The 26268-nt window shown below is 36.5% G+C and overlaps 1 protein-coding gene across 13 annotated transcripts in view; it reads right to left on the bottom strand.

Annotated features, from left to right (window-relative positions):
• Positions 1 to 2099: 2099 nt before the first annotated feature.
• The window catches only part of LOC127861176 (protein TANC2-like), a 222949-nt gene continuing 198780 nt past the window's right edge, over positions 2100 to 26268 (bottom strand). For all 13 annotated transcript variants that reach the window (XM_052399571.1, XM_052399572.1, XM_052399569.1 and 10 more), the window contains 13 exons: positions 24342 to 24463; positions 20716 to 20857; positions 16797 to 17943; positions 15141 to 15372; positions 13717 to 13953; positions 12040 to 12213; positions 10009 to 10093; positions 8993 to 9250; positions 8117 to 8292; positions 7027 to 7251; positions 5795 to 5941; positions 4521 to 4621; positions 2100 to 3953 (listed from right to left, as the gene is read on the bottom strand). In XM_052399571.1, coding sequence (XP_052255531.1) covers positions 3761 to 3953; positions 4521 to 4621; positions 5795 to 5941; positions 7027 to 7251; positions 8117 to 8292; positions 8993 to 9250; positions 10009 to 10093; positions 12040 to 12213; positions 13717 to 13953; positions 15141 to 15372; positions 16797 to 17943; positions 20716 to 20857; positions 24342 to 24463 — 3239 coding nt within the window. In that variant the 3' untranslated portion in view covers positions 2100 to 3760. The remainder of the gene's footprint in view (positions 3954 to 4520; positions 4622 to 5794; positions 5942 to 7026; positions 7252 to 8116; positions 8293 to 8992; positions 9251 to 10008; positions 10094 to 12039; positions 12214 to 13716; positions 13954 to 15140; positions 15373 to 16796; positions 17944 to 20715; positions 20858 to 24341; positions 24464 to 26268) is intronic.

The raw sequence follows: 26268 nt of genomic DNA, 5'->3' as shown, positions 1-26268 counted from the left end.
GCTCAAAATGCAAACTGTTGCCGTAATATGTGTATTTATGTATGTCATTTTGTATGACACATGAATAAACTAAACAACATAAATAAATTGATTATAAATTCGACTTCACTCTATTTTTTTCTTCAAGTCAGCTAAATTAATGCCTTTGCTTTGCCTATTAATTTCCTTTTTTATACGTAAATTTACGTTTTTTTTCCATCGGTCAATACTATCTTTATAATGAAAATTAATTCCGATGTAACTTTTCCTCCATAAGTACTGAGTTGCACGTCTATATTTAGTTGCGACACTTGGCCAGTATTAACACGCACGCGTTTCCTGTGTGGATCTCGACTATGTTTCGCGCTCTTATTAAAACACGACTTTTACATGGCATTCATGTATAGTGAGTGGTGCAGATGCGCACTAAGGGCCTTAAACAGTATTATCACATGCCTCTAGACAATTTGTGTTATTCAGTTCGATAAATGGTAATATACTTGTACTGAAATTCAATTGTTACCGGATAAAATGTGTACGGCGATAACGTAAAATTACCCGTAAGTATTGTTTTCACTACGTAACTAATAACTAATATGACACCGGGGGGCAGTTCTCCGCCCCTACAGATTTGATGGGGGGCAGATATCCGCCTACTAAATTCTGACAGGGGGGCAGTTCTCCGCCCCTACCAATTTGATGGGGGGGGGGGGCACCTCTCCGCCACCTTTAAAATAAGGGGGCAGTTCTCCGGGGGGCAGTTCTCCGGGGGGGGGCGCTTCTCCTTTCTTTACGGCATTAGCGTGTGTAAAAAAAAACCGTTAAAACAGGCCGACTTTGTCCGCGATTTACAGGCCGACTACGACCCTGCCATAAAATATTTTGATATGGTTAGAATCTGTAGAGGATCTTCTTTACAACGGTACCATTATAATTAATATCGGACGAATAATAATGAAGTTATAACCATTTATATCGGTTCCGGGTTTTCTTTTCGGCATTTGCGTGTGTAAAAAAAAACGTTAAAACAGGCCGACTTTGTCCGCGATTTACAGGCCGACTACGACCCTGCCATAAAATATTTTGATATGGTTAGAATCTGTAGAGGATCTTCTTTACAACGGTACCATTATAATTAATATCGGACGAATAATGATGAAGTTATAACCATTTATATCGGTTCAGGGTTTTACCATAAAGATTTCCGGATATTTCCGGGTTTTATACCTCGCCCGACAGCTCTGCGTGTAGAATGTTTCTCCCCCTGACCCACGCTGTCGTGTACGTTAGATGTACAACAAACATGACGAAATATTTACATTAGAACGTTTCATTTGAACAAATAATACAAATCGGGAGACGATTGACTTAATTGCTATTTCGCAAGGGTTTTCTGGGAAATATGAAAACTGTATCGTATTTATTTCCACGTTCTACTTTTGTAACACGATTTTTTTATCTTACAAATATTTAGTTGCCAAGAACAAAAATGCCAAGTAATATGGATTTTAAATAACTATATCAAATGGTATGAAACAAATATGAAATGAAAACAACGCATTAGATTTGTAATGCATGTTATTGGTGACTTATGCGTGAAATGATTTGAGCGTTTGCATAACTTTACCTCTTTGTAACAGACAGGTCGCAAAGGGACAGCTTTGATGCGACAATAACACCTGTTTGTATTAAGAAAACAAAGAACGAATACAGCGCGGACACAAAATGCATTCTGTAAAGTCAATCAGCATACAAGTTAGATCGTCACTATGGCTCGATTGGTCATTGTCGGCTCGGGTACATGTACCCGGGGTACATTTAAGTAGACCCAAGCCCACAAGTGTTACGTATAGGTACTCCGGATACTTATACTTAAATGCATCCTCGGTACGGAAATTGAACTAAAACATAACCAGGAAGTCTAACGCTTAATTGGTCGTTGTCAGCTTTTTTTCCAAATTAATTATGTTCATATTTATGTCAATATACGGGCACAACCCGCTTAAAGAGAAGACACTACTCAATTATCATTTGCATGGATTTTTACATTTTGGAAGTGGTGACTTTTTGAGGAGAAAAGAGATCAACACTGAACAAAATAAAAAAAACAACTGCATGTATATTTTGAAACTTTTTTATTCGTTCATTTTTTTTAAATAATTAAACTTTTAAATGTCACAACCGAAACTTTGCAAAGAAGTTTGTACACAAACATCGAAACAACGTCGCAACACTTAAAATGCTTGCTCACAAGTAAATATAACGATAAAACCAATTACGAAATCAAAAGAAGGTAAAACACATGATTCATTTTTTATGAATCAAATACTTCTTTTAAAAACAACCAAACAATCTCTAAAACTTTTCTGTACAATATACTCACACTTCGAAAATAATATTATTCATTTGAAGGGATAACAAATGCATCTACTGCATTAGCGAAATATCTAACAAACAACGAAAAGCGCTTATTATGTGCTATAAAGCAATTACAAACAGTATCCATTTTCACACATGATTGACTATATATACATGTTGTACATCTTATGAATATAAAAATATGTAATTAGATTTTAATATGAAAACAAATGTACAAAGGCACAGTTCATATAATTATTGACTAAGGCATAAGCAAATACATATGATGATAAATAATAATTATATAGCTCAGACAAATTAAATTGATACCATCATTAACCCTTTCAGCGCTGGAAGCGAATTTTAAAGGCCTTTGCAAACAGTTTGGATCCAGATGAGATGCCACAGAACGTGGCGTCTCATCAGGATCCAAACTGTTTGCTATTCTGATAGTATTCTTTGAAAAAAAAATCGAAGAAAATGCTAATTTTAGAAATTCAGCAGACGACATTTTAGCAGACGACAAATTTTCCAGCATGCAAAAGAATTAATAAGCCCTCAAGTTGTTTACTATCTATATTTATAGATATTGTTTTGTATTAAATGTATGATTTTGTTTGTGACAAGTGTCCGAGCTGTATCTTATACCAACACAGTAACCATTTCCATGTAAAAAAAACACATGTTATAGCACTATTGGTCAAGACAAAACAGTTTTAAAACCAGTTTGCTGTCAATTGGTGGTCTGTTTGCATTACTTGATTCATGCATACTTTTAATTATTCAAGGCTTGTTGTATACAACAATAAAATATAATTCCGTTTGTTCAACATATTAAACCATTATCGGGTTTGATTTAAATCTGATAGTGAATATAGGCCCAGTTGTGTCAAGTTTTTTGTTCCTCATAAAGCTTGGGAATTCCTATTTTGAAAAATGGAAAGTGAATATGAAAATATAGAAGCTCTTTTTTTTTTTTTTTAATTGTAGTAATTTCTATTTTACGGTAATAGTAACACATTTTTTTATCATCATTTATTATTATTATTTTACATATCATAAAGCTTGTTTTACCAGGAATAAACTCGTTCAAAAAAGATCAAAGCCCAATAAACGCCTGTGTTAAATGTCTATTGTAATGCCATTTCGTGTCATAGTGGCAAAGGCTAAATCTGTGTCCAATCTGTCATAACAAGATGAAGGCCTGTGTTTAAATCTTATCATACCTTTATAATAGCCTGTCTTCAAAGTCTGTGTTAAAACTTATCGTAACGCTGTAATGGCTGGTTTTCAAGATCTTTGTTCAAATCTTATAATAACGTTGTAATGGCCTGTCTTCAAAGTCTATGTTCAAATCTTATCATAACGCTGTAATGGCCAGTGTTCAAATCTTATCATAACGCTGTAGTGGCCGGTCTTCCAGTCACAAAGCAGTCTCGTTTGAAGACCGGCGTTCAAGATGGCTATTGGGGTCACCGGAAATGTTTGATCCAGGTTCAAGCTTGTGCTGAGCGCCATATTCTTCACGCACACGAATCAACAGTTTTGTGAGCTCCTCGTTGGCTGGCGCAAGCTTTAGGGCTTCCTTCAGATCGTCTATTGCGGATAAGAACTGCCTGCAATACAGAGTTATCAGTTTCATGTTGCTGACAGAAAAATATGTGAATTGTTATAGTCACTGAAGATTTAATGTTATGGTCTGTGAAAGGATAATTTTTATGGAAGTATTTTAAAGTCTGCAGGTCTGTTATATTTGCTGGTATTATTTATTAACTACCAAGTGAGCAGGCTTTTATTTATGAAGTATTATTTATGCTAAAGCCATACCAATGATAGAATATTAAGTTTTATAAATGAAAAAATGATTTTTGTTTTATCATAACGCTAACTTGTGTTGAAAGTCTGTGTTCAAATCTTTTGAATACGAAGTAATAGCTTGTCTTACATTGTCTTAGCCTGTCATTAAAAGTGTGAGTCCTACATGCTATTACCAATAGACGAATACGTATAAGCTTCGCTCTGGGAAAACAGTGATTAATTAACGTGTGGATTGTGTCGTCGCATATTAGCCTGTGCAGTCCTCAATGTCTGTTGCCTGCACATACTGTAAAAAAATTCCTTTTTTTTTTTAAATTTCAAATAAGGGACACCACTCTATCTAAACATCCACACAAAGTCCATACCTATTGTCTCTCTTTGCTCTTGCCCTCGCGTAGTAGGCTTCAAAGCATGATGGCTTCATTTCAAGGACCTTGGTTGCAAGTTCAACAGCACCATTGTAGTCCTGTAAATAAGAAAGAACACAATCAGGTACCGTGAACATGAAGCATCGGAGGAATATCCTAATCAAGATTTAATTATTATTTATTATTATTATCATATAATTATTGTATGTATAATTATACATAATAATTATAATATAATTAAATTAGACTTAAAAGATATCTTCAAATATTAGAGGCCGTAAACATGAAGCATCTGAGGAATACCTTAAATAATATTCCATTATAATTATTTATTATTATTAGATCATATAAATTAATGTTATAAAATTAAAAATTAAAAAAATATCTTCTAATATTAGGAAGAATTATTGATGCTAAATGAAACATGTCGTTTAGGGTAAACCAAAACCTTAACCATGGAATGAACAAATTGACAGTCCAACTTGTCTACTGAATAAGTCATCTAACTGATTTTGTTTATACATTTTTAGTTTGTGTTTATCTAGGTGACATACATCAAGTGTTTACATATTAAGACAATCTTATTGACATGAGCAAACACATGGCGTTTTCTGAATGTCAAAAGTATTGTTACTCACATTTTGTAAAATTTTCAGGAGAAGCAAAAACTGTTTTATTTAAATAACAAGAGATTGCCAAGCAATATTGTCCCTTACCGGTGAAACTCCACCATTGTCAGTAATTTTTTATATATATTTGTTGCCATAGCAACCAGAATTCTTGACGTAGGAACAAAATGAAACGATGTGCTTACTCTCCATATTGCCATCTATCCATGTTTAAAGTTTCATGAAAAAATATGAAGAACTTTTAAAGTTATCGCAGGATCCAGAAAAGTGTGACGGACAGACTGACAGACTGACACACGGAGCGCAAACCATAAGACCCCTCCAGTTTCACCGGTAGGGGACAATAAACATTTTTCAACATTCCAATGCTCTGATAAGTATTATAGTAAAATTTAAAAAAGGAAACAGAACTCCAAATCGAAATGTCTTTAAAAACAAAAAACAAAAATTAAGAGAGGAGCAGTTACCATTATTTCAAAGCTGAAATATTTGAATGCAAAAAAATAAGGTAAGTGCTCTTAATGTATTTAGGAAAATATGTACTCCTGAAAAATATACAAAATGTCAGTTGCACTAGTTATTACATTCAGAAAACAAATCAATGTATGCATAATTTGTAAAGTAATATAAGAATTAACGTACATTCATCTTGCGTTTGCACCTGGACAGGTTCAACATCAAGTTGCGCTTGATTTCCTTGAATGTGCTGTCTCGCTCTGTGGTCGCATCCTCTGGGAACTTCTTCAGCGCGTACTGGTAACGCTGAGCTGCATCCTTGATACGATTTTTCTGTAACAGCAAGTTTTGTCTGGTTGAGCCACGCTCTGGGAATATGGGGTTTAATGCATCCACGTAAAGTGTCGTCCCTGATTAGAATATGGGGTTTAATGCATCCACGTAAAGTGTCGTCCTAGATTAGAATATGGGCTTTAATGCATCCACGTAAAGTGTCGTCCTAGATTAGAATATGGGGTTTAATGCATCCACGTAAAGTGTCGTCCTAGATTAGAATATGGGGTTTAATGCATCCAGGTAAAGTGTCATCACAGATTAGCCTCTGCATCTGCACAAAGCAAATAAGGGACAGCACTTTCCGTTTTAATAGAATTTTGTATTAACAAGAAATCTCTTTCAAACGAAAATCAAATCTGGACGGAAAATGTCCCTGATTAGACTGGTAATGCTGAGTTGATACAATTTTTCTGTAAAGGCAAGTTTTTACAAATAATAATGATCTACAAATAGTTCGCAAAGATTATTTTGAATATAATTATCACAACAATAAGTTCAAAAAGATCTTCTGTTTCACAAATAGTTCATAAAGAGCTTTTGGTAAAAATAATTAATAAAGGTATTTAAGTGCAAAATAGTTCACAAAAAATATTCATTGATGTAAAATAGGTAGTAATAATCTTTTGATGAAAAAGAAGTTACTAAAAAAAAAATGTGCAAATAGTTCAAAACATTTATTGATAGTTTATAAAAAAAGATCTTCTAGTGAAAGAAAGTTAATAAAAGTGTTTTGAAAAAAGATTTAGTGATGTAAATAGTTGATAAACATTTTTTTAAGAAGAGAACTAGGGATCCTAAACTGTGCAGGGTGCAGATAAAAAAATCCCAACATTTTTTACTATGATCTTTATTTCAAATTGATACTTTATTAAAAACGATTTGGGCTGTGCTCTGTGAAAAAGGGTTTTAATGCATGTGCGTAAAGTGTCGTCCCAGATTAGCTTGTGCAGTCTGCACAGGCTAATCAGGGACAACACTTTCCGCCTAAACTTTATTTTTGCTAAGAAGAGACTTTCTTGAAATGAAAAATATCATAAAAGCGGAAAGTGACGTAAGGATTAAAAAACGTTTTTAAGACCTACCCTGTATAAGACATTGCCATCCTCCATCAGCTTGTTCAGCAGTAGGAACATGACGTCTGGTTTCCCCGCCGCCACCGCCCATGTCATCTGACCTAATTTGGCGCCCTTACGGAGAAAGCACACTACGACCGAGGTGTTTCTTCGATCTATCGCGCGGTCTACCGCTCGCATGCCGTTCAGGTCTGCGTGCTCAATCTGGGCTCCACAGTCTATAAGGTACTGTACCTGTAGGGGAAAATTGAACGAACAAATGAGCCCCACTCTTGGAAAATAAAGCTCAATTTATTTGCGTAAAGTGTCGTCCCAGATAAGCCTGTGACTGGATTTTTGTTTAGAATTCAACATTGGATTTTTTTCTAAGAGACTATCTTTTAACACAAAAAAAACACCCAAAAGAAAAGCAAGTTGTTTTGTTTTAAGTATCTCCAGTACTAATAAAGAATTTGCAGTATCCAGTTATGCAGATGGACAGACTGACAGACAGACATTTGAATTCAACATAATACATCAAGTACCGTTATTACACTGTTTATTGTCTGTTGAAATACATACGAGCCTCTCTGAGAATATGGGGTTAAATGCAAGTGTCTTAAGTGTCCCCCCACAGCTGCCTTTGCAGTCCGCACAGGCTAATAAGGGACGATACTATTCACTTTTTCTGTACTTTTCATTTAGGAAGTCTCTTTGTGGCAAAAAAAATCCAGTTTAGGACTGAACAGGCTAGTATGGGAAGACATTACGGAAATGTCCTGAGCACAGCTCAATAATAAATGTGAACATTACATTAATCATTGAAACGTTCAAGTTCATCAAAATTAACCCATTTATGCCTAGCATCTAGAAAAAAGGCCTTGGCAAACAGCGTAGACCCAGATGAGACGTCGCATGATGCGGCGTCTCATCAGGGTCTGCGCCGTTGCTTAAAGGAATTTCTGTAAGAAATATTCTAAATATAGAAATAAATATACTAGACATCCCTAACTTTGGAAATAAATTGATCCAATTTAGAAGGATGGGGGGGTCCTCTAGGCATAAATGAGTTAAAGGCACAACTGCACCACTGCATTTCAAAGATACATCACCGACATACCACTTGTGCGTCGCCGTGGAATGCTGCCAGCTGCAGAGGGCTGCGTCCGCACCTGTCGGCGTGGTGGAGGTTTGAACCTCGGTCCAGCAGGGACTGGATGATGTGCAGGTGACCCTTGAGGCAGCCCCAGCACAGGGCCGTGAGACCCTCGTTGTCAGTCTTGTGGATCGAGGCACCTGGGTGAGAGATTGTACAATGTTGTCACTGATGCGATGTTATAGCGTAAAAGCTTAACGTAAATAATACAATATTTTAAATTTAGCTTAAACAATACAATTTTTTTAAATCTATTAAACAATATTTTTAAATTGCTTCAATAATACAATATTTAAGAATCAATTAAATAATTAAATATTTTAGAATTGATTAAACAATACAATACTTTAAAATCGTTTAAACCAATATTTCGAAATAAATTAAACAAAACAATATTTTAAAATAGATTAAACAATACATTATTTTAGAATTTATTAAACAATACAATGTTTGAGAAACACTCAAACATTACAATATTTTTTTTATTGAGGCACAAGTGGGAGAGATGCTAAAATTAGCCGCGTTTGATTGATGAAAACTGGACTTTATGCCTTTGTGTTAAGTTCTACCTTTAGATAACAGCATTTACAGGACGCCTATATGTATCAGAAATTTGTCACTCCCTCTCCATCCCCCTCCCAAACATGAAACAATTTCTTCCTCATTACTAACGTTACAATTTTATCAGTTTTATATGACATATACCTTTGAATAACAGCATCTTCAGCACACCTATATGTCCATTTACGCATGCCATCCTTATACCCCTCTATCCAATCAAACACGATAAAAAACATTAATTCTAAGGTTACAATTTTATCAATTTTCTATTCATCATACCTTTAGATAACAGCATCTCCAGCACCCCAATATGCCCCTTGTATGCCGCGATCATCAGCGGCGTCCGGCCATGTTTGTCTGTCTGCTCGATCGACGACCCCAGTGACAGCAGGTGGTCCACAATGTCCCACTTTCCCGCCTCCACTGCACACAGCAGGGGAGAGAACGACTTCTGGTTGGGCACTTCTGGGTTAGCTCCCCTGTCCAGAAGCCATGTTATGATCTCCTTGCGACCGTTGAGGCAGGCTGCTGTTAGGGCTGTGGATTAAACGGAAAAAAGTATGGTTCATTGATTTCCATTGAAGCAGAATCCTGCATTTTGATGCAAGCAAGTGGCAATTTTCATATTTTTGACTCCTGCAAAAAATTAGCCTTGCATCATTTTGACACATTTGTTTTCCACAATCCAACTTGTTAAAAGGACCAGAAATTATCTTTCATGGAAACAATAAAGCCTTTATAAAAATGTTTTATTCATTATTATGATAAGTAAGCTACATGTATTACAAAAACTTAACATACATTTAGGTACATTTCAAGTTACTTCATTTATTTTGACCCCTCATTATTTTGAGACCTTGGATCATTTTAACTACTGGTTTTCATTTTAATTTTTTTTTAAATAATAAGTTCATTGTGATCATGGCATCATTATCAACATGGCGAACGGCAAACATAAAATTAATACCAGCTTAAAATACAGCGTTGTAGCTATTATATTCATTATTTCTTTATTAAATAAAGACATAGAGGTAACAACCACAAGGCAAACCTCTCCGTTCTTTTATTCTAAGCACAGTCTGCACAGGCTAATAAGGGAAGTAACTTTCTGCTTTTATTGAATATATTGTTTAAAGGTTGTCTCTTCTAAACAAAAATCCAGTGTATGCAGAGAAAGTGTTTTCCCTGAGTAGCTAAATGCGCAGGATAATCTAGGACGTCATTTTGTGCACATGAATTAAACCCAGCTTTCCCAGAACCTTGCTCAATCGCGCCACCGGATTCAAACCACACACCTGTTTCACCAAGAAGGGTATCTACTGCATCAACACCAAAATCGTCCCGTCTGTTCTTGTTGCAATGTAGAAGGAACTCACAAATCTGTAACAAAATACAGCATCAAGTTTTGTTTCAACATGAGCAAAAACTTTACGACTTAATGTAGGAATTTAGGAATAGGAAGAACTCAACCTTTTTTAATATAAAATGATATATTTAATTAAATTATAAGGATACTGTAATGATGTTGTGAATACAAGTATCATTATATTGTGGCCTTGACCTTTAACATAAGGCCTTGTCCTTTAACCTCAAAGGTTTATTCATACTGAGACACATTATGTTGAGAGCAACATTTATTTCCTAAAATCCACTCAATGAGTTTCAAGTATAAAGAAATAAGAGCTCCCCAGTCTGAGATGAGACTATTCCCCCCCCCCCCCCCCCCCCCCCCCCCTCCTACAAACAGGGCCTTGACACAGAATTTCTTTGCAACAAAATTGACCATAAGACTTAATCTTATCATATTCACAATTTCAGTCTTATTGTGACGGTGACCTTGACATTTGATCAAGTGACCCCAATTTCAATAGGGGTCATCTACTGGCAAAGGCAATGCACATGGGAAGTATCCAGCCAATTGGTCAGTCCGTTCACAAGTTATTGATTGGAAACAATTTTCACTCTAAGTGTGACAAGACCTTGACCTTTGACTTAGTGACCCCAATTTCAATAGCAGTCATCTACTGGCAAAGGCCAATGCACATGGGAAGTATCCAGCCAATTGATCAATCTGTTCACAAGTTATTATTCGGAACCGAACTGGTCTACCGACAGACCGACCAACAGACATCCAGCAAAACAATATACCCCCTCTTCTTGGAAGGGGGGCATAACAATTTTCAACTTACTGAATTACGTATGGCAATTACCCCTCACCTTCATGCTCTCAATAATTTTATTGTACAAAATTTAATGGAAAATCTTTTGACTTAAGACCAAAATAAATAATATTAATACAAATGAGCCTCAGCCTGTAACAAGATGTGTTTGTGAAACACAATGTCCCCCTATATGATGTTTGACCTTGAAGGATGACCTTGACTTTGACCCTTCACCACTCAAAATGTGCAGCTCCATGAGATACACATGCATTTCAAATATAAAATTGCTAGTTTCAATATTGCAGAAGTGACATTACATGAGCAATTTTGACCCATATATTTGACCTTGGAGGATAACCTTGACCTTGACCTTTCACCACTCAAAATGTGCAGCTCCATGAGATACACATGCATGCCAAATATCAAGTTGCTATCTTCAATATTGCAAAAGTTTTCATAAAATAAGCGATTTGGGCCACATATATTTGACCTCTGACCTTGAAGGATGACCTTGACCTTTCACCACTCAAAATGTGCAGCTCCATGAGATACACATGCATGCCAAATATCAAGTTGCTATCTTCAATATTGCAAAAGTATTCATAAAATAAGCGATTTGTGCCACATATATTTGACCTCTGACCTTGAAGGATGACCTTGACCTTGACCTTTCACCACTCAAAATGTGCAGCTCCATGAGATACACATGCATGCCAAATATCAAGTTGCTATATTCAATATAGCAAAAGTTATTGCAAAATGTTAAAGTTGGCGCAAACAGACCAACGTACAGACCAACCAACCAACCAACCAACAGACAGGGCAAAAACAATATGTCCCCCACTACTATAGTGGGGGACATAAAAACAGGGTTTAATGCATGTGTGTAAAGTGTCGTCCCAGATTAGCCTGTGCAAAGGCTAATCTGGGAGAAAACTTTCTACTTAAACTGGACTTTCGTTATGAAGACATTTTCTTTCTCAACAAAAAATACTATAAGAGCGTAAAGTGCAGTCCCTGATTATCCTGTGTGGACTGCACAGGCTAATCTGGGAGGTAACTTTATGCACATGCATTTAACCATGTTTTCCCAGAGCCATGCTCATATATGAAGTAGATGTTTTACATCTTTATATCAAATTATTTAAAAAGTTGATGTCTTACATCTTTATGCCCCATGGCAGCCCCCACGATCAGCGCCTGCTGCATGGCCTCTATCTGGGTCACCTGACCTTCCATAGGCCAATCACATTGCAGTATGTAGACCAGTGTGTCCAGGTGACCATTTACAGAGGCGTGTACTGCCGCGCACTGGCCACTGTTGTCCACATGGTTCATCTGAAAGGAGTGAAGCCTGGTTAGCCATTGTACTGGGTTTTAACGACTTAAAGTAATATAAATACTCAAAATAAACAAATATTTCGCAAAATATTTTGTATAATAAATTTAACTTAAAAATAATTAGAGTTTCTATAGCAATAGCCAAAATTTCAACACTTGATGTGGTCTAATAACATAGATTTAACCAGATACAAAATGTTTGTTTTTACTTTTGAGTCACAATACATTCCATGTGAATTTCCTGCCACAACATTTACAAGGGAACATGAGACTGGCTTCGGCAGCAAAGGAAGAATGACGTATTCATGAGAACTATGTCATGCTTCCCACGCTGCCTGAAGCCAAGCTTGCGTTCGTTCCTAAATGTTCTGATTTCGACTCCAGAAATTCACATGGAATATACATGTATTGTAACACAAACAAATAAAACCAGCCTTTTGTATCGTGTTTAGTTACCAGACCAAATCAAGCATTGAAATTTTGGCTATTGCTATAAGAAACAATGTTTATTTATGTATTGACTTTATTATTAGAAATATTATACGAAAAGTTAGTTGATTTTGAATGATTATGGGCTTTTAAATGTAACCACAATTGTGAAACCTTTTCAAAATGCGCTGTAGCATTTGCACTTAAATGGCATGCAATATGCAGGAGTTGCGCAGAGAAGCTTTTATGCGTAATTTTAAACAAATGGCGTTAAGTCCCAGAATGAAGCAAACCATCTCTACATCGCAATGCCTTTAGGCGCGGGATAATACAAATCACTACAATACTAACTGGCCCTCAATACATAATACACAGCTATATTTTTTTGCCTAATTAAAAAAAAGTACCAGTACCAGCCCAATTTGGAAGAAAATGCAAAAAAAAGGAAATTGGTAAAATTTGCATCTTGAAGTCTTTAGATTGGGAAATGAGTGTACTTAATTTTTTGAAAATTCAATCATGAAGTCTTCATATTGGGAAATTGGTGTACATTTGCACCCAAATACTTTAAAATTGATAACTAAATATTGTAAAGTTGTGAATATTATATTTACTTAGGTTAAGGCCATAGAGCTGCATAGAGAAACTGACTAAATTTTTCTTTTTTTTTATTAAAAAAAAATGGAGGGGGGACCTTCAATTGAGAATTTTTGAACAGCAATTGGGAAATTTGTAGTTTTTTTTAATTGGGAAAGTGCCGTTTTCCGGTACTTTATAAAGAAACAAGAGCTGTGTTTGTGAAACACAATGCCCCCTACTGCGCCGCTTTGAAGCCGTATATTTGACCTTGAAGGATGACCTTGACCTTTCACCACTCAAAATGTGCAGCTACATGAGATACACAAGCATGCCAAATATCAAGTTGCTATCTTCAATATTGCAAAAGTTATGACCAAGGTTAAAGTTTTGGGACAGACAGACACTTACAATGACAGACAGACAGGCCAAAAACAATATACCCCCGATCATTCGATCCGGGGGCATAAAAAATATATCTCTGATTATACATACCCTAGCCCCGCGCAGATACAGCATCTTGATGATGTCCGTGTGACCCCCGCTCCCTGCGTAGCACAACGCGGACATCCCAGTGTCCGAAACAGCATCCACGTTGGCGTTGAACTCGAGCAAAAGCGAGGCCATGTCACAGAAGCCTTCCTTAGCGGCGATACAGAGCACTGGGGAGTTTTCTTCGTGTAAGGTGCGCGTGTTTGGGTTGGCGCCTGAGAGCAGGACTAGACGACTGACCTACAAGAGGAATAGTACAACCATTACTCAAAACTCTACATAAACATATTAGCAGCGTTCTGGGAAAACCGGGCATAAAGCACGTGTAAAAAGGTCCTAATGAATAGCCTGTGCAAAAACTTCACACTTTTACAGTATTTTTCATTTAATGGAAGTCTCTTCTCAGAGAAAATCCAGTTTTGAATCAAAGTGTCGTCCCTAATTAGCCTGTGCACACTGCAAGGCTATTCTGGGCCAACACTTTACGCAAATGCATTAATACAAATTTTCACTGAGCAAGGATCATATAAGTACGTTTTTAGACGGCAACCAAACCTGGGACAGAAACAGTTTGAGGACATTTTTTAAAAGGTTTATCAACAGTAGGTGGCATTTATGAATGAAATATCAACAACAGCATATAAAGTTCATTTGTTAAATGTATACATGAACGGGAATTGAAATGATGAGATGGTCTTGTTTACATGCATAGCTATATAAGTTGTTTAATTTGCCAACTGACAGTTGGTCATCAATTTATTTACAGACACATAATAAAATTAATTCAAAGAATAAAACATTAAATAGATATCAATTATGCCCAAAAGATTACCTTTTTATTTTATGCTTTCCGGTGGTTTATAGAGAAATATCAGTGAATTAAAACTGATTATTTCACTGTTTTAAACAGTGAAAATTATCAGTGAAAATTATCGATAATTTTCATTGTTTACTGTGAAATGACATCACTTTTTTGACGAAATGACGTCATTTTCCCAGCGAAATTCTTTAGTTAAACTCTTCAACAAGGTATATAAACTGTGACAAAAAGCATTAAAAAAAAGAAAATTTGTTTGATTCGGTGGAATATTGATTTTAATTCACTCGTGATCATTGAAAATATATATTTTCACTCGTGGCTGCGCCACTCGTTAAAATATTATTTTCTACGATCACTCTTAAATTAGAATCAATAATCCACCAAATCAAACAAATATCCTCTATATAAACAAAACTAACAAAATACAATGCCTGAAAGTTTACCTGTTTTAAACAAATCAAATCAAAATCAATTACGCCTGAAAGGTTACCTTTATAAACAAACGTGACTAAAATCAATTACGCCTGAAAATTTCAAATGTTACATAAATCGAAAGGTTATCTTTATAAACAAACCAAACAGAAATCAATTACACTAGAAAGGTTACCTTCACGTTTGGCGAGAACAGGTTCCGCTCACACACGAGGGAGGCGCTCAGATTGTCAGCGCTGAGCGCGACCCAGAGAGCCTGCATGTCGCGGGAGGAGTAGCCTCGCTGCTTGCTCATGTTCTTGTAGATGTGGGCCTTCAGGATGTGGTGGCCCAGCTCCAATGTGCGCTCTGGGGAGAGCGGCGCCACGCACCGGGAGAGATGGAACGCTAGCAGGGCGTGGCCGTGTCTGTGGGAGAAAGGGGATAGAAAATGTCAGCACCGTTCATGCATTGGTTAACAGTGTACATTACAGGGACCTTGCTACATGTTCGGGGAATGGGTCCGGGGCCCTTAAGAGTTTCGCATCGGTTTGGGCAAAAAGCGGAATTTCTAGAAGATCTTTTCACAAACCATTCAACACTTAAAATTGGTATATTTAAATGTAATTTACATAAGTATGCATTTAATCAAAGGTTAATAGCACGATACCAGCTGGCAGCATAGGTATGAAAGTAAAAAAAAAATGTTTTTTGGAGGGGGGTATTTTTTAGCTGAAATAGGGGGGAAAAGTATACTATTTTAAGGGGGGAATTGGGCCGAATTTCAGCCCCAAAAATGGCCAAACGAGGGCCCTGCATTATAACACAGTTTTTATGACAGTGTTTTTTTTTTGCTTTATATTTTACAGCCTGTGCCTTTTTGATTGGGAAAAAAAGCGCAATAGACCATGATATTTATAAAATTAAACATAATTTTTATGATTATAAATAACAGTATACCAATTTTTTATAAGTGCATTTTTAACTGCTTTCTAAAATTTATATTATAAAGTGCTAAGGAATTGAATTGCTGTATAATAAACAATCGGGAAAAAGGCTGTAAGAGAATGTAATTTTGGGCAAAAAAAAATCACTGTATGAACACCTTTCCCCAGAAATGTCTCAAGGCCCAGTGGCAATGTATTACAGAAGGGGGTGGCTGCATGAAGGGAATACATCCTTTTGCATGTTGATTCAAAAAAAACTTTGTCCGGTTTTGTATCAAAATCAGCACTAGTTCATATATGTATTTTTCCTTTGAATTCGGAAAATTCGTGGCGTTGTGACTTAAACTTGGGAAATTAGTGTTGTTGTTGTTTTGCTTAAAAATGCTTTAAAATTGAGAATAAGTGTTTTCAGTATAATATTTAGCAACTAAGGTTGAAATTATATAGCTGGATGGGAGATGAGCAAAATGTTGAGATCTGAAGAATAAAACAAAAACTTTTCTCCTTTTTTTAAAACCTTCAATTATGAATTTTTAGCTCCAATGTCAGAAAATTATATACTTTTTTTCTATTGAGAATGGTGCCCATTACTGGACCATATTTTAAATGAAACAAGAGATGTGTTTGTCAGAAATACAATGCCCCCTATTGCGCCGCTTTGAATTTTTTTGACCTTTGACCTTGAAGGATGACCTTGACCTTTCACCACTCAAAATGTGCAGCTCTATGCGATACACATGCATGCCAAATATCAAGTTGCTATGTTCAATATTTCAAAAGTTATCGGAAAACTTTAACCACGGTTAAAGTTTTAGGACACACACAATGAATGACAGACAGACATGCCAAAAACAATATACCCCCGATCTTTCGATCCGGGGGCATAAAAAACACTGCCCTCCTACCTCAAATCACAGAGAAACTTTTGGTTGGTGTCATGATCATCCCTTCGAATGAGCCATTCTCGAAATGCCGGATGAAAGAACACGAATCTGTTGTCCTTTCTGTGATATAACAGTCCGGACATTTGCCCCAACCTTTGCTGAAAGTCCTCCTTCGAAACGTAACGATCGGTAAATCCCGAATTTAAGGCATCGAAAATCTCATCACCGTTAAGAGGATAAAGTGACGCCAACACGATCCCGAGAATTGGCGACACTTTCTCAAAAGAGCGAACACTCGGGAATCTGATATTAAATTGTAATAAGAACACTTCCGATAAAGTCACTGGCAGAATTTTATAATTGGAACTCTTCAACACAACGTGCCCTTGTTCGACTAAATCCAGGGTCTGCTTGCAGAAAAGGAAAGACCCGTTACTGAGCGTCTGTAAATGCGCCGCAAGCTTGCCCTGGGTGGTCGCATCGAGAGATTTCATGGCCATATTGCGTTTGATTTGCACCGAGCATTGCACCCGGTGATTCACGTATTCCTGTAGATCCCTCACCAGCATATCATTACCCTCGCCCTTATCGATATAAATACGAGGAAACGGCAGCGAGTTCGTTATTTCCAACATACTTGTATGCACCGTAAGCACCAGTTTTAACCACGACGGAAACTTGTTTATATGATTCACAATAAACGAGGCGATCGTTTCGCCGTAATCCGGTTTATGAAACTCCGCCTCATTCAAACCATCTATCACAATTAAACACGTGTCGGCATCAACTTTACCCGACTGCCGGATTTGTTCCAAAGGCTCTAGAACACCTTTAACGAACGCGTTTGAAGGATTTTGAAGGCACTCCTTTACGCTTAATGTGTGTTGAAGCTGTGGATCCTGTAAAAGGATCTCCCGATACGAGACCAGCGCTGGAGCGCTCGCTAGATATCCGGCGAGGCTGTGAACGAATTCCGGCACCATGCAAGTTGTGTTAACGTCCGATTGGCAGTAGTGATATGCCACAACCTGCGAGCCGAGCGTTCGAAGCGCGTCGTAGTTGAGACTAGTGTTGGATCCGCTGAGGTTCTTGTTTTGATTTAGCGTTGAGTTTGGGCTGTAGTTTACGCCATTGTGGAGTCGATCTGTCGCTTGGCGGCTACTTGGTGCTGGAAATATTTATTTTATTATCAATTTATTGTTTTATTTTTCAATTATTTATTATATTTAATTATAATATATTTATTATTTATTTATTAAATAATATTATTAATTAAATATAAATTAATATTATAAACATAATTAATGCAGACAATTTTAGCAACATTATTAGTTTCCACTTTTTTTTTTATAAATCATTATGAATTACTGAAATACTTCAATATTTGTAATGGTACAAAAAACTACTATAGTAACTGTATTTTGAAGCAAACAATTTGATTGTGAAATCAATTATAATAAAATTATCTAAAAAAATTATATAACAATTTCATAATACCGTATTTTACCACGTATAGCGCGCTACCATGTATAACGCGCATGCGATTTTTTAAAGCCAAAATGGAGAAAAAAAAGAATTCAAGACCAAAAACCTGAAAATTTGGCCGAAAATGGCCGCCATTCTTATATTGCGCTATCATTTAATCTGAGTTTTTCGGGCGCTTAATATTTTGTTTTAAAGTAGGGAGCGTTTATACGATCAGGAGCATGGGTTGCATAGCACTATATTTTCGACAATTTTTAAGATTATTCCCTCGAAAATACCGTTATGTCCTTATTGCCGCTGCGCATGTTTTTTCAAGACCCCTGCGCGTTAAATTCGAACCACTATTACCTATTTCTCACATTTGAACAGTGTAACATTTTCATTACCTGCCGCTCACAACATCGTATGACATCTTCTTCTGCAGACCCGCAACATCTCAATGTCCAATTTTACGCAAATCGTCCGTGGATCCCATTTTATTTTTCATCGACTTAAATATTTCCCCCATTAAGAGATGCTCCCCAATAAATCCAATTTGACCCGGTATTTCGCGCCTTCACTGCGTCTAGTTGATTAGTATTTATAGTTAGACAAACAATACACCCGAACGCTCAATTCCATACAGTTGGCGTTATCGGCGTAAAGCCATTTGACAAATATTTGTTTGTCTCTATTGAAAGAAAATAAAACGAGTCTATATCTCTATTGTTGGTTTGTAACCTACGTAGTATACTCGCACAGTAGCATATTTATGCAGAGATCGGAAAATCATTGATAAATGTATTCGTCGTTTCAATGCTTAGGGCCTAGTAATTTCGGCAAATCGGAACTCAACTTACGTAAAACACTTGCTCAATTAACCGTTGAACTCCAACTCCGTTCTCTGCAAAAGGTTCGAAGGCGGAGCTTTGCACGTGCTATTATTTAATTGGACGATTGCCATTGAGGAACAAACACACGATTGGTTCGGCATGTTGATTGCTAGACAAAGGAAGCCAATTTTGTCGGCGAGAAACTTGTCGCTTTATTGCTTCAGACAGGAAGCGGCTTTCCTTTGATGACGTCAAACTGTCAATTCACATAGAGTGCAAATTTTCGGAAATGCTAACATTAAACTTTGGATTAAATTATCAAAATAAAGCAAAAGCGAAGTTGAGAAATATTATTGAAATAATTAGCCTCAGTTCAAATAAGACGTTTTGCGTTGTAAATCAACGAGTTTTCATGACAACAAAAACTTTAACAAACAATACCGCGACGCACAGGGATCGATATACCTCGATTTTTTTTAATGAACAATCAATGAAGAAGTGTGAAAACACCAACAAAGACATTTTTTTTCATCTTTTAATTTTTGTCAAAACTATTACTACCCCGTTCATTCTTAACCTTTCCCGCTATTTGTTGTTTCTACAACGGCCCCTTCAGTCTATAACATTATAGGGTGTAGTTTTTTTGCAATAACAAAAATGGCGGCAATTGTGAAGATTTACGATTACGAAATGGATTTTTTGCAATTTAGCAACCAGGAAAGCGTTGTGTCAATGTATTACGCGCACTGAATTTTTATTTTGAAATTTGAAGGTAAAAAACTGCGCGCTATGCATGGTAAAATACGGTAAGCTAACAGAACCTGTAAACAAATCAATTTAATTAGATCCTGATGGAATAGTGCGTAATGGCATCTGCCTTACAACATTGCTTTGTATCCTATTGCACTTAATCTAATTTAAACTCATTCATCCATTGGTTGTTACAATTAAATCTGAAGAGTGCCACATGAAACCTCTGTCCTATAATGCACTGTTCATTTTACACTTCCGAAAAATGGTGTATGTTAAAATTCTTAAACACATATATCGTCATACATGGTCAGAATCTTTTTTAAATAATGAATAATTATATAGGATAATGGGATATGGCTATAAGAAAAGAGGTATGTATACATTTATCAATACGGTAGGTTTCATATGCATGTATTGGCGAATAACAACACAACCTTGCAATCATTTATGAATGAATGAGCTCAGAACTTATAATGCGAATCCGTGTATAAAGTTGTCTTGTGACTTGGACCCCGTCATCGGCCTTATATTGGAGCTACAGTGCATCAGGATGTCTTGATTTGTCTCCCACTGTCAGAGCGTTCTAAAATCCTTCTCTTTAAACACTTTTAAGTACTGGTTTTACCCAACTCGTTCTACTCAATAATCCTCAGGCTTTCTATGCAATTGAGCTCAGATGAATAAGTATCAACTCAATTTAATTATGACCACCTCCAAAATAATTGTGAGAAGCCCAGTCAAACATTGAGGTCCCCAAAAGACACCAAGTACTGGTTCTTCCCAGAAAAATGGACTTGACAATGTTCCAATATGCTTTAGGCAAATGAGCTAAAATAACAATGTTACGCCAAAAACAAAAATACGGATCCTCATCCTACACGCGTCCTTACCAGAAACAAGTGCCGCATTTCCCTCCCCAAAGCAGCTGTGCGCCACTAGCTGCTCGACAATGGCGGTCTTTCCTGTCCCCATTCCACCAACGATGATAACGCCTGAGGGCTGGTCTGTCACTGCATGGTCACCATTCAACGACTGAAAGTGGCGACATAATCATGAGTCACAAGCCACAAAGGATTGTAAAAATGGCATGTAACACACCTGTCAAGGGTCTTAAGTGGCCGAAAGTGGGACCAGATCTAGGGGGGTACGGTCCATGCCGCCCTGGACATTTTTTGGATCCTAGATCGTCTGTGGTGCGTTTTGGGGCTATTACCTGAGCAAAATTAAGACTTTTTTTTCAGAAATTAGCCCTTTTTTTGCTTGTAGTTGTTTTCTTCCCCGGTGAGCCACTTGCTGACATGTTGCAGCCTATTTTAGTGTTTACATAGACATCGGTGACGTAGTGATATTGATACATTAACACCATTAAACAGTTTCCAGTACATGTGGTATTTAGGTTGGAAACCACTAAAACAGCCCGTCTCAGTAGTTATTATACAACATTTTATGAAATCAAAACATTACTTTTTTTTTTTTTTTTTTTTTTAAGAAATGCGTAAGAAATTACTTAGTCAACGTGAGACTATCATTGCATGCCAAACAAGAGCACCGCCATGCGGGTGCAGACCGCTCATCTATTTTCTTTTTAAAGGTGAAGGGACTCTCATTTTCAATCACAAAGGAGGGAGGGGTGGAGTGAAGAGGGGTGTATAGTGTGGGGTTGTGGACATTTATGGTGGTGGGGGTGGGGGGAAGGGCGATGGGGGGGGGGGATTTTTTGGGTGCGATGGTTGGACGGTATTTCAAACATAACCGTTTAAAAAAAATAAATTGGGGGGGGGGGGTGGGGTATAGTGTGAGGGTGTGGTGGTAATTTGTGAGATAATCTTAAAAAAAAAAAAAAAAAAAAAAAAAAATTGGGGGTGGGGGGTGGGGTGGGGTGGGGGGGGTGGGGGGGGGGGGTATAGTGTGAGGGTGTGGTGGTCATTTGTGAGATGATCTTTAAAAAAAAAAAAATATAGGGGGGGGGGGGAGGGGGGAGGTGGGGGGAGCACGGGGGACGGTTTGGGTGGAGTCTATTGTGGTATGTCAGGTAAGAGTAGTTTCGTCAAAGTATCAATCAAATCTAATCATAAATAAAGAAGTTATGGCAGTTTTAGCAAAATTTAATAATTTGACCTTGAGAGTCAAGGTCATTCAAAGGTCAAGGTAAAATTCAACTTGCCAGGTACAGTAACCTCATGATAGCATGAAAGTATTTGAAGTTTGAAAGCAATAGCCTTGATACTTAAGAAGTAAAGTGGATCGAAACACAGAATTTAACCATATATTAAAAGTTACTAAGTCAAAAAAGGGCCATAATTCCTTAACAATGACAACCAGAGTTATGCAACTTGTCCTTTTACTGTACCCTTATGATAGTTTTTGAGTGTTCCAAGTATGAAAGCAATATCTATGATACTTTAGGGGTAAAGTGGACCAAAACATAAATCTTAACCAAATTTTCAATTTTCTAAGTATAAAGGGCCCATAATTTCGTCCAAATGCCAGTCAGAGTTACATAACTTTGCCTGCACGGTCCCCTTATGATACCGTAATCACTCTATGTTTTCGGACACTTAAAAATAATTAATTTTTTTCGTGTCCGAAAACTTAGATACGAAAAATATTAACAAATTACAGGTGTCCGAAAACTTAGAGTCGAAAAAGGAAGTGTCCGAAAATAGCGTCAATTGTATCAACGACTACCGGTAATAGCACGCGCTTGTAAAATACCATGCCGTATAGTATAAATTACAGTTATACATGTTTGCACTGCATTTTAAATAATTGTAAATGCTTAATTTATTTTACAGAAAGTTACTTCAAGGTTGTATCTTGACCAACGAGTTCAAAAATGAGCATGTGATGTACCGATACACGCATGTATGAACCTGTAATTAACGCAATAAAAAAAGCAAACTATGAATTCTTTGTTTGTTCATTTCCGATAGTTGTTGTGTAACACCTTCCATTGTTCGTAAAACTTGTAATAGGGTACATCACAATTTGATATATTTAGTATTTGTCACAGTTATTTTACTGAGAAGGGGTAGTACCAATGCGGTAGATAATTGAACTGTTAATTGGCACTACCCATGATAATTGTCATAACGCTTATGCTATCGGGCAAAACCATTGTTTAATACCGGTTTACAAGGCTATTTACCCAATAACGCAAATGTAATGGTCCATTGCCCTCAGGCATGCACCCGCAATGTTTTATGATGTTAATCTGGTTGTAAAACCCCATGATCGAAGTGTCATTAGATATCGAAAACAGGTTCGTAATTTGGTAAAATAGCGCTGTAAAATATACTGTCCGAAAACTTAGAGACATAAATAACGGACGAAAACTCGTGTGTCCGAAAATAAAGAGTCACGAAAAATAATTATTTTTGCTAAAAAAGGGGGTGTCCGAAAACTTAGTGTCCGAAAACATAGAGCAATTACGGTAGTTAATAAGTGTTGCAAGTATGAAAGCAATAGCTTTGATACTGTAGGAATAAAGTGGACCTAAACACAAAACTTAATCAAATTTTCAATTTTCTAAGTATAAAAAGGGCACATAATTCTGTCAAAATGCCAGTCAGAGTTACATTACTTTGCCTGCACAGTCCCCTTATGAAAGTTAGTAAGTGTTGCAAGTATGAAAGCAATAGCTTTGATGCTTAAGGAATAAAATGGACCTAAACACAAAACTTAACCAAAATTTTCAATTTTCTAAGTATAAAAAGGGCACATAATTCTGTCAAAATGCATGCCAGAGTTATCTAACTTTGCCTGCCCAGTCCCCTCATGATAGTAAGTAAGTGTAACAAGTTTGAATGCAATAGCATTGATACTCACTGAGAAAAGTGGACCTAAACGCAAAACTTAACCAAAATTTTCAATTTTCTAAGTATAAAAAGGGCACATAATTCTGTCAAAATGCACGCCAGAGTTATCTAACTTTGCCTGCCCAGTCCCCTCATGATAGTAAGTATGTGTACCAAGTTTGAATGCAATAGCATTGATACTTTCTGAGAAAAGTGGACCTAAACGCAAAACTTAACCGGACGCCAACGCCAACGCCGACGCCAAGGTGATGACAATAGCTCATAATTTTTTTTCAAAAAATAGATGAGCTAAAAAAATGAGACTCACGGTGAAACTGTGAGACTTGACAGGTATAATGTAATACTTAAGCTTGTAAAGTATGGTAAACTATTTCATAACATACAATAATTACTGATAAACAGGCCATTGAATACAATCTTAATTTCACTGGCAGAAATTCGTTTTGAAGGGTCCACTTACCAGATCAATGTCACTGAAGACCCACTCCCTCCCAATAAACATAGCCACTCCCTCGGAGTGAGGTACCTCAAAGGGGGGTAAACTGAGAGAGGCACCTTAAAGGGGGTGAACTGAGTTAGGCACCTCAAATGGGGTTAACTGAGTAAGGCAACTCAAAGGGGTTCACTGAGAGAGGCACCTCAAAGGGGGTTCACTGGTTGAGGCACCTCAAAGGAAGTACACTGAAGGGTCTACTTACCAGGTCAATGTCTCTGAAGACCCACTCCCGCCCTATAAACATGGCCTGACCCTCTGGGTGAGGCACCTCAAAGGGGATTGGGGTCAGGTTCAGTTGAGGGGGTCGTATAGGCTGGATCCGCACTGCAAAATATCAAGATTTTGTATTTATGTTTTTTCATTTTTGTAGTAACCTTATTTTAAGACTTCAATATTATAAATGAAAATGTATTTTCAGTTTGAGTATACAACATTGGTGTTTTTTTTCTACCTGATGTACAGTGTTTTTTTACTTTTTCAATCTTGTGTGACAAAAACTTATAAAGCTGTTATTTTGCTGATCTGTGAACAAATAGCTTTAAGATACAAAGTAAACAGGTCTACAGTCCGTGGCAAGACGTTTAATTTGCCTACAAATTATTTCAACCAATAAAATAATCTCATTTTGTACGTTTTGTAATACATTGCAATCTATTTTGTAATCTTTTTTGTTATCTAACATGATACATATTAAATATGATTTATCTATGGGACACATCAATAAATCATATTTAATATGCATCACATTAAAATAGATCCATAACAAAATTTAGTGCATTTAAGCATGAGTCATATGAGAGTTAAACAAACACTGGATACTATTGCCCCAGTGTGAATGACTTTGAAGGCGGTGCTTATTAGGGCTATTTGTATAGCCGCTATTGGGTCATTTTTTCCAACGACAAAAATAATTTTTCTTTCCAAAAACCAGGGCCAACATTCCGAATGGATAGCTTGACTTTCAGGTGTGTTTTAACCCTTTACCACTTAGATACGTATTTTGACGCATTTGTAGTCCCTTAGAAAGGTAAATTAAGTTCAAGGCCTTTCTTACTAGATTTAAGTTTTAAAGGCTTAATTTCCTACCCTTAGATACTGATGACCTGCAAACAGCATAAAACCTGAACAGACTGCGAGTTACTTGCAGGCTGTTCTGGTTTTATGCTGTTTGCACATACCCATTTTCACTTTGCTTCTAAGTGGGAAATGGTTAACAAATAGAGGTGTTCAGAAGGTTTTTATAACCTAACTCTCAGGATTATCTCTATGTTATACAGTTTTATCAACAACAATTTAAATGTTGGAAATCAAAGAATTATTGATTTTTTTCCCAAATGTTAGGTTCATTTATATTTTGATAGAATTCACAATTTTGAAAGTGAAAGTCATATCCTAAAAAAGGTGAAAAAGCCCAGAACTACATGTATATAGCTTTCATAAAAAACACAATTTGCCCAACAAGTTGTGTCATGCATTTATTGGCTACCTGCCAAAAGCTTCATACTTTCAACCATAACTACAGATGAAACATGGACAATGTTTGAATGAGGCATTTTTTTTAATTAATGTTTTCCATTAATAAACCTGCTTTATTGCAGGCATTTGAAGTTTAATGTTTCATGAGTGATATACAGTACCAAAAATGGTAAAAAGGTTCAACATAAATAGCTTTAAGGGTCATATCTTTTAGAATTAGGCAAATTTTTATTTGAAATCATAAATAAGTCTGTGTGAAATATCTCACCAAAATAGGGACGGCCTATAAATTACTTTAGTTTGCCCAATAATAGATCTGGTGGTTTTTTAACAGTATCATGTTAATTTTAAATAATGCCTTTTTACACTTACAAGAAAAACATAACAGCTGTGGTTAAAAACAAGCAAGGATAAAAAAATGCTGGCAAAATGCCAATTTTTCAGTCAATATCTAACATTATTAAATAAAAAAAGCTGATATTCCAATTCTAGTACACAAATATGCAAAGTGAATATGGTAAGTGTGCAAACAGAATAAAACCAGAACAGCCTACGAGAAACCTTGAGTTACTCACAGTCTGTTAATATTTTATGCTGTTTGCTGCTTATCAGTATCTGATGGTTTGATGTGAAGGCTTTAAAACTTGAATTTA

This window comes from Dreissena polymorpha, chromosome 15 (genome assembly GCF_020536995.1).
Source record: "Dreissena polymorpha isolate Duluth1 chromosome 15, UMN_Dpol_1.0, whole genome shotgun sequence".
Classification (NCBI taxonomy): Eukaryota; Metazoa; Mollusca; class Bivalvia; order Myida; family Dreissenidae; genus Dreissena; species Dreissena polymorpha.
The sequence above is the reverse complement of the archived record's forward strand: the minus strand, read 5'-3'. Positions and strand labels throughout refer to the sequence as shown.